Consider the following 13,552-nt stretch of genomic DNA (forward strand, 5'->3'; position numbering starts at 1 on the left):
TGTTGTTTTTTTTTTTCTAAGTGAGGCGGAGAAAACCCAAACCACCAGCATGTTGAACTAGAAACAGCAGTGCATTGATCTCACACCTATCCTAGATTTGGAGCAGAACTAGGAAAACTTGAAAGTCCTTAAACCTTGATTAAGTGGTCTGTGGGTGTTCATTCTGTTTCTAAATCAAACTTTTAAAAACTGTGTTAAGAATTGAGAGCTGATGGGCCTTTTAGGATTTTGTGGTGATTTGTTGATATGCTTGTCAGGACACAACAGCTGCTTTTGTTAATCAGCAATTCTACCTTCAGTAAATTCAAGCCTTTTTTTTAACCCCGTGTACATGAAGTTCCTTAAAGATCTAATGCTTCCATGTACATTTTCTATGGTTTTACAGGGTTATTGTTGCAAATTTAGGTCAGATACATCACAAAAGGCATATAATATTATTTTGATAGAGTTTATTAGCAGCATGTATACAAATTAGTTTAGATAAATCATGCATTGTCCTACAAACTAGTTATTTCTGGCTTAATGTAATATAGCTCCTGAATTTTTTCCAGCAGCATAATAAAATGGCTAATCAGGTGAATGGTAATGCGGTACAGTTAAAAGAAGAGGAAGAACCAATGGATACTTCCAGTGTAACTCACACAGAACACTACAAGACACTGATAGAGGCAGGCCTCCCACAGAAGGTGGCAGAAAGACTTGATGAAATATTTCAGACAGGTATAATATGCATTTCTTGTTTCTGACTGGTTATGAAAGTGAGGGCAAACCACTTTGAATTTTATAGATTTTTTTTTAAGGTTAAATAATACATATTGTTTCTGATCTATGTAGAGCTGAATGTTTGTTACTTTCCCTTCATTGAGGGCATATTGGGTTTGACTTTGATATTCTTATTTCATTATTTTGAAGCCTTCTTAGTGTTGAATATGCAGTCTTAGTTGTTTCAGAACAGTACATCAATTGGTCTTCGATTTACCACCAATTAAAATGTATGTTTCAGCATACCAAATGTTACATTTTTTTCTTAATCTAAATCAGTCATCATTTTGCTTTTACTTTTCTACTTTTAGCTTCTTAAAGTGATTGTTAAATTAGCTTAGGTCTGATTAGGTGGCATAATAAGAGGACTGGTTAGACAGTATTGTCTGAAACGATAATAAATGTCAGACTCCGTGAGAGTTTGTGGCCTGTCTCGTTTCTAATAGACAAAAATCCACATCTCTCCGTAATCTGGAAGTGTTGGTTTGTAACAGCTGCTTTTTAAAAAAATCTAGAAGTCCCATGGATAAGTGCTTAAGCAAATTTGAATATCTTACTATGGTCGGTTGTAAGCGGTTTGAAGTTTTTAAAGAGGGAGAGAAATATTTACCCTTAGGGAGTGTTGTGCATTAATAAATGTGTCCTACCCCTTTGGGGCCATAGATGGAAACTTTCTTCCTCTGTGTTTTGTGTGCCTATCCAGATTCTGGGAGAGAGAATTGAATGGTCTCACAAATGTGTCTTAAGTACTGTAGTAACAAATATCTGTTTTTTTGTCCTTAATTTTTTTTTTTTTTTTCAAATCTGAGAAGCTTAGGATAATTTTAGACGTTAAATTGACTTCTGAAAAATGACTCCTGGGTGATGGTTCCATTTGAAAATCAGTCCTCAGGAACTTTCTGTGACATTCTGCCACAGAGAATAGGCAGTGATTTGCTCAGAGGTGCTCTCTTGCAGAGTGCTTTGTTATTGACAAGAGGCTGATGGTTCGGGTGTAGGGTTGGATTGACAGAATGGATCGATGGGTGTCCTCTGAGTTGTGGCTTTGGGTGGTGGTATGGAATTTTGAAGTAAGGAAACTCCAATAATTAGGCATGCTCACTTTGAGCTTTTAAAACAACTCATGGCAACATTTTCTTAAAGTAACTTTACAAATGGCATTACATTTATTTAAAATATATTTACTGTATGGAATAAAGTTCTTTTTCACTTGATCAAAATGGAGTCACTTTTGATGTTCATAGGGACTTGGAGTTTTAATCTGCCAAATATATCCATTTTACGTTGGATCAATTCTGAAATATATTCCTTATAGAGAGAAATACAACACAAACTTAACAGACTTAAGAAATTACATTTCAGACTGAGTAGATGTTCTGTGTGCAGTTAATATACTACATGTATAGAATACAGTGCAAATATTTTCTGTATAGTTTACTTGTAAGTCCATAGTAAAGTCCTTAATGCCATTTGAGAAAAACAGTCATTATTGACAGTGTTGTGAATGCCACAGCATCTTTTAAACCTCAGCTTGACACATCAGAAGAACAAAAAAATGCCTTAAAATATGACTTTCAGAATTGATTAATCAAGCTGCACTTGCATTTGTAGAAGAGTTTAAAATTATGCCTTTCCACATTCTGATTGCAGCAAAGTAGACGCTCAGATAAACAAATGCATTTCATTTTCTCTTTGGTGCTAAGGAGGAAAAGCCTTTGATACCTTTTGGAGAGTGGAAAGAATTATTTAGTAAAAATGGTTTCTCTTTTTTTTCTCCCACCTCTTGTGTGGTTAGCAACAACTACAACAGTCCATATAATTTGAAGCTTGATCCTTGGGGAATACAGTGTATGCTTACCACTCTAACATAAATCAGAATTTGTTGTATTAATACTTAATCTGTAGTACACTGTGTACATCAGATTTATCTTCCAAGCCTTAAGAAGGGGAGGGGAAATGGGGCTAGGATTTTTGTGGGGTTTCTGTGGGATGTGGGGATTGAAATTCGTGTTTATAGGAATTGAAATTCATGTTTGACATTTTATCTTCTATTTTCATATTTGTACTCTTGACCTTTTTGTATAGTACTTGTATAGCTGCCTATATGCATATTAAATGAGAATGTAGTTTGTTAGTAATAGTACTGAATATAATTCTTGATTAAACATTGATAGCACGGTTTAGGTTATCCCTTTTGTTGCAATAACATTACCCCTTTTCAATTTAATTTGTAGGATTGGTAGCTTATGTCGATCTTGATGAAAGAGCAATTGATGCTCTCAGGGAATTTAATGAAGAAGGAGCTCTGTCTGTACTACAGCAGTTCAAGGAGAGTGACTTATCACATGTTCAGGTAAGGCCACTTACTAGAAATTAGAAATGCCTTTGAATAACTAATGACCTGAAATTACTTTACCATTACTTTTTTTCCTGAAAAGAATTGATACTTTTTTGTTTGTGACTACCTCTGCTTATATTAAAAAAAAAAAAAAAAGACCTTTCACAGGAGAGTTCTCAGAAAGTAAAATCTCTCCCCACTTCTTTCCAGTAAGTTACTTTAAAAACTTAAAATCAAAGTCAGGGTTTGCTGACAGTTATTACTAAGCTTTTATGGGTTTAGAATACTCCGATTTTAAACAGTTTTGGGTTTATCTGACCCTGTTTTATTATCTTGGAGGAAAATAATGTAGGTAGGAGGAATAGTTTTGGAATGTTTGGCAAAGATAGTCCACGTGCGTTTGAATATCAACAAATGGAAGACTTGCCAGTGTGGAAGGTAAGCACCCTGAGGTCTTGGCTGTCTTACTGCTGTCTACTCCAGTCTCTGGCACACAGTAATCACTCAGCAAATATTTGTTGAACAAATAAATGAGTAAATATTTGGTTAAAATTCTGGTCTTTTGAAACTGTAAATTAACTATGTATTTGACCCTTCGATGATTCCTGCTGATTCTTTTGCATTGAATTACTTGTCTATTCTAGAACAAAAGTGCATTTTTATGTGGAGTTATGAAGACCTACAGGCAAAGGGAGAAACAGGGGAGCAAGGTGCAAGAGTCCACAAAGGGGCCGGATGAAGCGAAGATAAAGGTAAAACTGGACTTGGGTCGTTGCAATGGTAATAAGTTGAATGATGAGATTGAATGTTTCTTCTCATGTTTCCTAGAAACAGTTTTCATTGTTCCACCTTTTTTTTAAGCTAGTGTTTTAGAAATGAGATAGTTGAAGGAAAATTACACAAGAAGAATTCGGAGGGCAAACATTCAGTTGTATGTTTGGTGGGAAAAAACCTTAATTCAGACCCTTGCCTCATTGTTCTGGCTCTGAAGGTTACGTTTTTATTGATGCTTCCGCTAATAGCTTTTGAGGTTGACTCAGTCATGTCTTTTGGTTTGATTTCTTTCTGAGCACTTTGTTTCTCTCTCTCTCTCTCTCTCTCTTTTTTTTTTTAAAGAGGTATTTTCTAACTGCTTTACTCCTGAATTTTTATTTACCTCAGTTTAATTATTTGTAAACTGGGCATATTCCCATAGAGTTGTGAGGATTAAAGGAATTAAGACATGTCAGGTGCTTAGAATAATGCCTGGAATGTAGCAAGAACTGTGTAACTAGCACCAGTTACTGTTATCGTTTAGATAACTGCTCTGCGAGATAAATACAGGGCTTTTGGTGAAAGACCAGTGAACCTCATTCCTTAGTTAAGGGGCTGTTGATGTTTTGCCACAGTGATAGATTTTTCAAATTGAAGTAGTTATTTTACTTAATGAAGTTGTTTGTGTGGTTTTGTTTTAGACAAAAAATAGAACTTGTAGTTTCTGACACGGAATAGTTTACATAGAGCTCCTTTGTACCTTTTTCCCTCATCTGTAAAATGGCATAACCTATTCTTAAATATTTTAAAAATAAATACGTGAAAATTCCATTTGACAAAATAGTTGTTTGTTTGTTTGTTTTAAATATTGGTGTGTATTGAATAGGCCTATATAGGTATATATTGCACATATGATATGTGTATATTACATATGAGACAAGTAAAGTTTAAATGTATAAAACGTATATCGTGTGTATATTGTGTTACATGTGTTTCTGTGCTTAAAATTAGAGCAGCTCTTTTTAGTCAAAGGTAGAAAAATAGAAACCCTAAAGTAACTCCGGAATCCCCGGGGTCCTCCGACCATACTTTTGAAAGCCACTAAACTTGATGTCTGGACTTTCTTGTTGCTTTGATATTGTGGATAGATCTTCATCAGCTTAGGATGGGTTTATCTGGACATGGATGAAACTGTCCTTAGTAAAAAATACACCCAATGGCACTTAACCTGCCAAACATAGCCTAGCTACCTTAAATATGCTTAGAAAACTTACATTAGCCTATAGTTGGGTAAAGTCATCTCTAACACAAAGCACATTTTATAATGAAGTGTTGGCTATCTCGGGTAATTTTTAAGAGTTCTGTACTGACAGAGAAAAACAGTGGTTGCTATGGATACAGAATGGTTGTTAAGTGTATTGGTTGTTTACTCTTGTGATTGAGTGGTTGACTGGGAGCTGAGCCTCCCTGCCTCAGCCCAGCATCACAAGAGTATCATCCTGCATATGGCTAGCACTGGAAAAGATCAAAAATCAAAATTTGAAGTGTGGTTTCTACTGAATGCATCACTTTCGTACCATCCGGAAGTTGAAAAATCGTAAGTTGAATCATCGCAAGTTGGGAGCCATCTAACTTTTAAAGCATGAAGTGTAAAAATCTCCCATTTTTAGGTAGATGACATTTCTTTTTTTCCATTTTGTCTGAGCTGTTGCCTCTCATATAAATACAGACCCTTAAGGGCAAGAGCATTATCTTCTTTTCTATAATCCCTCTTTAGTACCTAATGTTGTGAAGAAGGTTGGTAATCAGGAAACATAAGGTTTTGTTTTTTGAAACCTGAGAACACTCATTTGGTAATTGCCAAATATTTTGAGTTTGTGTTGTATGAGAAATGGTCTGGTTCTCATAGAGCTTATGATAGAGCAGAAATACAAAAGGATTAAACAAAATAAAGGTTAAATTACTTGACTATAATCGAAATTCACAGTAGGAAGATGTGAGGAATAGAGAATGAGAGAAGCTGCATGAAGAAGGTAGGACTTCTGATGAGAGAACATTTTTTTTTTTTTTTTAAGGAATCACAGGTAGGTAGATGGTATGTAAAGGGAACAAGTTAAGAAAAGCTCTCACTGAAGTAGAGGAAAATGCAAAATGAGGACTGCTGCAATACGGTAGTATGGATAGGTATCCTGGGGTCGGCTCATGTCACCTTTGTAATAATCCTTGCCCCATTTTTCTGTTCCTTCATATCAAAAAATCATCGTGTGCTTAGAGATTTAATTGGTGTACAATTCTTTCCATTCAGTGTATGGAAAGGAGTAAAATGAAGGGGAACAACATGTGCGAGTGATACCAGTATGAGTTCTGACATTATTTTATCTAAGCTACATGGCCTACGATGTTGGGATATCCTTTGGAAAAGATTAATATACTGATGTGTGATATAATATTCAAATATAAACAGATGTATAATTATCTTTAGGCATTGCTTGAAAGGACTGGCTATACTCTGGATGTAACCACAGGACAGAGGAAGTATGGTGGTCCTCCACCAGACAGTGTGTACTCTGGTGTACAACCTGGCATTGGAACAGAAGTAAGTGTTCTTCAGCTGTTTGCTGAAATCTTTCCAGTTTGTAAATTATTCTGTCTATTGTATGATGGGGAAGAGTAATTGATTCTTTTTAAAGTTTAGCTATAATTATTTTCTTTGGCTAGCCATTTGCATTTTACTGTAGTCATAAGCAGGGAGAACCATGTGACTAGTAGATGTCCAAACACTGTAAAGGAATGTGGAGTTCTTGGAACTGGTTGCTAAAACCATGCAACCAGCAACACACCATTTTAGGTGCTTGGGTTGAAGTTATGAAAGAGAAACATTTGCTTTATTCTGTTTTGTTTTAGGTCAGTAATTCTGAATAGCGCTTGTCCTCCCTCCTTGGCCCTACCCCCACCACGTAAAGGGTACTTAGTTTTTGCTGAGAGATTTATTTATTTATTTATTTAATTATTATTTAAAAAAAAAAAAAATTTTTTTTAAGATTTTATTTATTTATTTGACAGATAGAGATCACAAGTTGGCAGGCAGAGAGGCAGGCAGGAGGAAGCAGGCTCCCTTTTGAGCAGAGTCTGATGTGGGGCTCAGTCCCAGGACCCTGGGATCATGACCTGAGCTGAAGACCGAGGCTTTAACCCACTGAGCCACCCAGGCGCCCCTGCTGAGATATTTATTGATGGGAGTGGGTCACACAAGGGAAGGGTGTAGAATCAGATAAAAGGTCGAGCACATTGGTCTGTCATTGAACAAAGCAATTTCTGCTGCTCCATCTGTGCCTTCATAGAGGTTTTTTTTTTTTTTTAAAGATTTTTTTATTTGTTTATTTGTCAGAGAGAGAGAGGGAGAGAGAGCGAGCACAAGCAGACAGAATGGCAGGCAGAGGCAGAGGGAGAAGCAGGCTCCCTGATGATCAAGGAGCCCGATGTGGGACTCGATCCCAGGACGCTGGGATCATGACCTGAGTCGAAGGCAGCTGCTTAACCAACTGAGCCACCCAGGCGTCCCCATAGAGGTTTTTTTTATATACCTCTATGTTAGATAACTCTAACCCCCCCCCTTTTTTTTAAAGATTTGTTTATTTTAGAGAGTGCACGCAGGGGGGGTCGGGGGTCGGGGGAGGTATAGAGAGGGAGAGCCCCAAGTAGACTCCCATGCTAGTGTGGAGCCTGATGCAGGGCTTGATGTCACAGCCCTGAGATTATGACCTGAGCCAAAACCAAAAGTTGGTCTCTTAACCCCCTGTGCCACCTAGGCGCCCCACCAATTCTGATCCTTTGAATGGTAAAAACTGTGTGCCAAAATATAAATTTACAGCAGGGTCTTTTCTTTCTGGTGTCTTTTCAGGTAGCCAAAAGAATAGTTTGTGAATAAAGACATTACCAGTTAACTTTTTAGATTTATATCAGAAGTAATTCCAGTATAGTCTCTGTATATAAAATAGAGTTTACATTCATTGGTCTTTGTTCCCTGAACTGCCTTCAAGCATTATGACAGTTAATATTCTATTTCTTAATATTTAGCAGTATTAAGGAGGACTGTAAGCATCTTTATTTTTCATGATACCTAAATCAGCTATATATTATTATTTTGTGTCTCTTTTAAAAAAAAACTATAAATTATTCCATGTTCCATAATTACTGTAGAGTTGGAATTGGACTGTGAGCCATCTAAGTTTGTTCTAGGAGCAAATGTCATGAAATACAGAATACGAGTGAATAGTATTTTTTTTTTTTAAGATAATTTATTAATGGAGTGCCTGGGTGGCTCAATTGGTTAAGCATCTGCATTCAGCTTAGGTCCCCTCAGTGGGGAGCCTGCTTGTCCCTGTCCCTCTCTGCCTGCTGCTCACCTTCCTTGTGCACTCTCTCTCTCTGTTAAATGAATAAATACAATCTTTAAAAAAAAAAAAAAGAGTTTCTTATTTTTAAGTAATCTCCATACCAACATGACACTCCAGCTCAGAACCCTGAGATCAGGAGTCGCAGTCTACTGACTGAGCCAGCTAGGTACCTCAAGCCATCCTTCATTTTTAATGTTCTGTTTAGATTGTGAATGCTTTCAAATCTACATTTACATTTTATTAACTTTTTTTTTTTTTTAAGATTTTATTTATTTGACAGAGACACAGCGAGAGAGGGAACACAAGCAGAATGGGAGAGGGAGAAGCAGGCTTCCCGCCTAGCAGAGAGCCTGATGCAGGGCTCCATCCCGGGATCCTGGGATCATGACCTGGGCCAAAGGCAGATACTTAACGACTGAGCCACCCAGGCACCCCTACATTTTATTAACTTTTGAACAATATACAAATGTAGTTCAACTTTCTTACTTGAACAATGATTGTTGTAGGTATTTTTTTCCAAATGATTTTAAGTTTTGTTTTCTTAACTTAAACCCTCATTTAAAATAAATAAATAATGTAATTGCTCTTTTGCTTCTTCCTTATTTAGAGGCAGTCTAAAACCACCTCCAAGAGGGAGATATAGTTTGAAAAAGTTATCTATAGTATACCATCCAGCATGTGATATCCTTATTAGTATTTATCAATTATTACATTTATCTTAGTCTTGTTTCTTTAGTTATAAAAACCTTAGGAATAAAAATTAAGTCTGTATAATATTGTTAGTGTTCTTTCCAATGCCCAGTATAGCCTGGTATAAAATTAGTTGGTGGTTATCTATTTCATAATTACAAAAATGAACTTTTTTAGCCTGTTAGATTTGTTCTATGAATGAGCTCATTAATGGAGACTTGTTTTATCTTTGTTTTATATAGATAAGAAAGGAGTTTGTTAGTATTTGTACCATTTTGCTGAAAGCATTTAAACAACTTAATAGGATAAACTATTTTGAGTATCCAATTAGAAACAAAGTTGGCATCCTAATTGTAAAATATGGTATTCTTTTATATTGTATTGTGTCTTTAGGGGAAAGATGCATTTTCCTATATATTAGATATCATCGCATACAGCAGATACCTTTGCAGTGAAATCCCTGTATGAGCCTAAGCCACTCCTATCAAGCAGTTTGTTACAACAAAATCTTAGGATAAAGGTTTGGGTTCTTCCCATAAAGTTAAATTCCCATAAATAATAATAATAAATAAATTCCCATAAAGTTAAATAGGTTTGGCCTCTACCTGTTGAAAATTAAAGTATTGTTTTGTTTTCTTTTAAAGATTTACTTATTTTAGAGAGCATGTTGGGGAAGGGCAGAGGGAGAGAATCTTCAGGCCGGCTCCACGACCCATGAGATCATGACGTGAGCCAAAACCAAGAGTGGGACACTTGACCAACTGGGCTGTCTATGCTCCCCTAAAATTAAAGTTTTAAAAAATCAGAAAAATAGGTTTTTAACATATTGGGTTACTGATTTAATAAATAAATTGGTTTTAGTTGGTGTCATTTTTGATGCTGTGAGGTTTAAGTTTTTGTTCTTTTATGTTTCACTATAGTCATTAAAAATTTTAGCTCTTGATTGAGGAAGTTGAAATTAGGGTCAGTGCCTGAGTCTGACAGTATGAAAATTAAGTTATGAGAAGAGTGAGGTTTTTGTCTTGGTAAAATCTACTGTAAATTAACCCTATAAAGGAGCACTCCTTTGCATTGTTTCTAAGCATTATCCTGAGATAAGAAAGATAGGTATTAATTTTGAAGGGTGTTTTTTAGTGTGTCTGGGCCCTCAGATGCAGTCTGGTTATAGTATCTTTGTGTTCCTCAGCTGGCATTGTAAACCTGTTTTGGGAAACAGCCTCTGTTTTCATTAGTTTCCATGATAATAAGGACTTTTTAAAGAGCACAGCACTGGTGTTTTGTAGAGGAATTCAAAGGAAATGGTAGATTGAAATTTAATTCTTTGGTATTTTAACTACTGGAGGTGTTAGAGAACCAGTGTATTTAACAGAGATGTAAAAGTATATGACTTAATAGTACCTGAATGGAATTATGTATAAGGAAAAGCTGCTGTGTTTGCAAAACAGCAAATAGGAGCAGGATAATGGAAGAGCCTTAGTAGATCCTCAAAAGACTGTGTTCCATTGCCTGTTAACTCTGTTCCTTCCAGAGTCTCAAAGGCCTTTTTCTCTGTTACTGTTGAAGTATTTGATGGTTGGGTAGTAGACAGCCAAAACATTTTTCAAGTCTTGATGCTTAGTGAGTAAAGAAAGAACTGGTTGTTACGGTATTCATTACATTCTGTTTGTTTGCTTTTTTGTTTTTGTTTTTTTTTTTTTAGATTTATTTATTTATTTGACAGACAGAGATCACAAGTAGGCAGAGAGGCAGGCAGAGGAAGAGGGGGAAGCAGGCTCCCCACTGAGCAGAGAGCCCGATGTGGGGCTCGATCCCAGGACCGTGAGATCATGAGATTATGACCTGAGCCAAAGGCAGAGGCTTAACCCACTGAGCCACCCAGGCGCCCCCATTCTGTTGGTTCTGAGAGGGGCAGGGGGCAGGGGACGCTAACCTGCATATGCCTGAGTGCTTACTCTAAACAGTTCCTATGGGCCCATAACGGCTCAGGGACCAACAAGTTAATAAAAGGAAAACATTTCTATTTCATTTTAGTTAATTAAAAATTGAGCTTAGAAACTTACAAAGGAATGATGCCTAGTTTTAAATACTGTTTATTTTTAGCCTTTTTAAGTTACTTAAATGTCCTATGTTAAACTGATCTTGAAATGAAGCCATCTCCTGCTTCTCAGTAAATCAGTATTTTTAGCCTGTTTCTTTTTGGATCCCATTGATTATCATATTGGGAACTTTGTTGATCACAGATTTGTTGATATTTCTTCTAAAGTAAATAGTATTCTTATGGAAAATCTGTAAGTTGGACTTCTGACATTCAAATGATACTTCAGAGTATGAGGAACTTGGCTCTTAATGAATCCTGTATGTAAAGTGATCAATCAGTCATTAAATTCTGAAAATATAGGTTTTTCACTTTAGGTTTGCTTAATGAGGCAAACCTGTCTGTTCTAAAAATACGGGCACAAGTGTTACATAAGTAATGTAATAACCTGACACTTCGCTTCCTCACTGAGCTGTGTGTTGGGTGTATTTTCACAGTGCCACTTTGTGTGCTCCTTGCTTTATGTGTTTTTGTAATGGGTATGGAAGAAATAGGGATAGTGAACAATGTAATTATGAAGCACCATTGCATTATGTTAATAGAAATAATAGGAACCAGAATTTGCTTCCCAGAACACATTTTTTTTTTTTTTAAGATTTTTAAAATTTATTTATTTGACAGAGAGATCACAAGTAGGCAGAGAGGCAGGCAGAAAGAGAGGGAGGCAGGATCCCTGCTGAGCAGAGAGCCTGATGTGGGGCTCGATCCCAGGACCCCGAGATCATGACCTGAGCCACCCAGGTGCCCCTCCAGAACGCATTTTAAATGTTCAAATACAAATACCTTCAAATACATAAACACTGTCTGGGCCAGAGACCTCAGCCATACCAAAAAATATATTTCAAAATGAATACCAATTATCCTTCTATATTATTTTTTTGTCTTAGGACATCTTTTTTTTTTTTTTAAATTTTATTTATTTATTTGACAGACAGATCACAAGTAGGCAGAGAGGCAGGCAGAGAGAGGGGGAAGCAGGCTCCCCGCTGAGCAGAGCCCGATGTGGGGCTCGATCCCATGATCCTGAGATCATGATCTGAGCCAAAGGCAGAGGCTTAACCCACTGAGCCACCCAGGCGCCTGGCCTGGCTCAGGACATCTTTTATCCACAGTTTTTTTTAGTGCTGTGCCCCGTTAATGAATGGTCATTTATAGGATTGATAAACTGAGGCTGATGAGAAGCCGGCAGATTCTCCGGATATCTTGAAGGCACATCTAACAGGGTTTATTGATGAGTGGGATATGGGGGTATGAGAGAAAGGAGCCAAGGATGACTTCAAGGCTTATGACCTGAGCAGCTAGAAGGATGGAGTTGCCATGGATTAAAATGAAGACTGCTGTAGAGAAGGGCAGATTAGCATATTGGAAGATCATAATTCAGTTCTGGACATGTTAAGAGTTAGATGTCTCTTAGACCTCTGAGTGGAGCTGTGTTGAATGAGCAGTTGCTTCTGTAAGCCTGGAATTCAGGGAAGGGTTTTGGCTGGAGATTATAAACGTTGGAAGCTTAAGCATCTACTTGGTATTTAAAAACCATGAGTTTGGATGTGATCACCAAGGAAGTGTGTGTAGCCAGACTAAAGGTCTAAAATCTGATCCCTGCAGCCCTCTACATTTAGAGATTGGGGGGTTGAGAAGGAACTAGTAAAGGGATCTGAGCAGAAAGAACCAATGAGGTAAGAAAAAAATCAGGGGTGTGGTATCCTAGAAGTCCAGTGAAGATCGTTTTCATAGCAGGAAGGTGGTCAGTTACAACAAACTTTCCAAGTGAGAAAGAGAGGACCGTGAATTGACATTTGATCCTGACAACAGGGATGTCATCAGTGACTTTGTCAAGAATAGTGGTGAAAGCCCTATTTGGAGAGGATTAAAGAGAGTGGGAGGCAAGGGATTTGAAATAGCAAGTACCTACAGCTTTTTTGAGCAATTTTGCCGAAAAGGATAGCAGAGAAATGGGACAGTAACTGGAAGGTGTGTCGTAGTCAGGATACATACTTTTTTCATTTAAATTTTAAGTGTGATGCCCAACTGACAGAGCCATCCAGGGGCCCCTGAAAAAAAATTTTTTTAAGTGACAAATTATAATCACTAGTGTGCTGATGATCAAATTGTTGTTCTTGAGTGGAAGAGAAGGTGTGGGACCTAGTGTATAAGTTAATAGCATGAGGTCGATGTTCATTTGAACATTCATCAAAGATGAGCAGCTAGTGTGGCACCTGGGTGGCTCAGTGGGTTAAAGCCTCTGCCTTTGGCTGAGGTCATGATCCCAGGGTCATGAGATCGAGCCCTGCATCAGGCTCTCTGCTCAGCAGGGAGCCTACTTCCTGCTTCCTCCTCTCTCTCTGCCTTCTTGTGATCTCTGTTTGTCAAAGAAATAAATAAAAATCTTTAAAAAAAAAAAAAAAAAAGATGAGCAGCTAATGTGTTCCAGGCACTGTGTTCAAGCTGGGAATAAAATGAGGAACAAGATTTGGGCGCTCTGCTCACATGGAAATTGAACCCTCTGGGTGATGTTAT

General features: G+C 37.2%; 1 protein-coding gene across 5 annotated transcripts in view; it reads left to right on the top strand.

Annotated features, from left to right (window-relative positions):
• The window catches only part of HNRNPR (heterogeneous nuclear ribonucleoprotein R), a 33,918-nt gene that overhangs the window by 2,830 nt on the left and 17,536 nt on the right, over positions 1–13,552 (top strand). For 2 of the 5 annotated variants that reach the window (XM_047724013.1, XM_047724015.1), the window contains exons 2-5: positions 552–720; positions 2,997–3,115; positions 3,745–3,852; positions 6,336–6,449. In XM_047724013.1, coding sequence (XP_047579969.1) covers positions 564–720; positions 2,997–3,115; positions 3,745–3,852; positions 6,336–6,449 — 498 coding nt within the window. In that variant the 5' untranslated portion in view covers positions 552–563. The remainder of the gene's footprint in view (positions 1–551; positions 721–2,996; positions 3,116–3,744; positions 3,853–6,335; positions 6,450–13,552) is intronic. The other 3 variants (XM_047724016.1, XM_047724017.1, XM_047724014.1) reach the window with 2 other exon arrangements.

Source organism: Lutra lutra, chromosome 4 (assembly GCF_902655055.1).
Source record: "Lutra lutra chromosome 4, mLutLut1.2, whole genome shotgun sequence".
Lineage (NCBI taxonomy): Eukaryota > Metazoa > Chordata > Mammalia > Carnivora > Mustelidae > Lutra > Lutra lutra.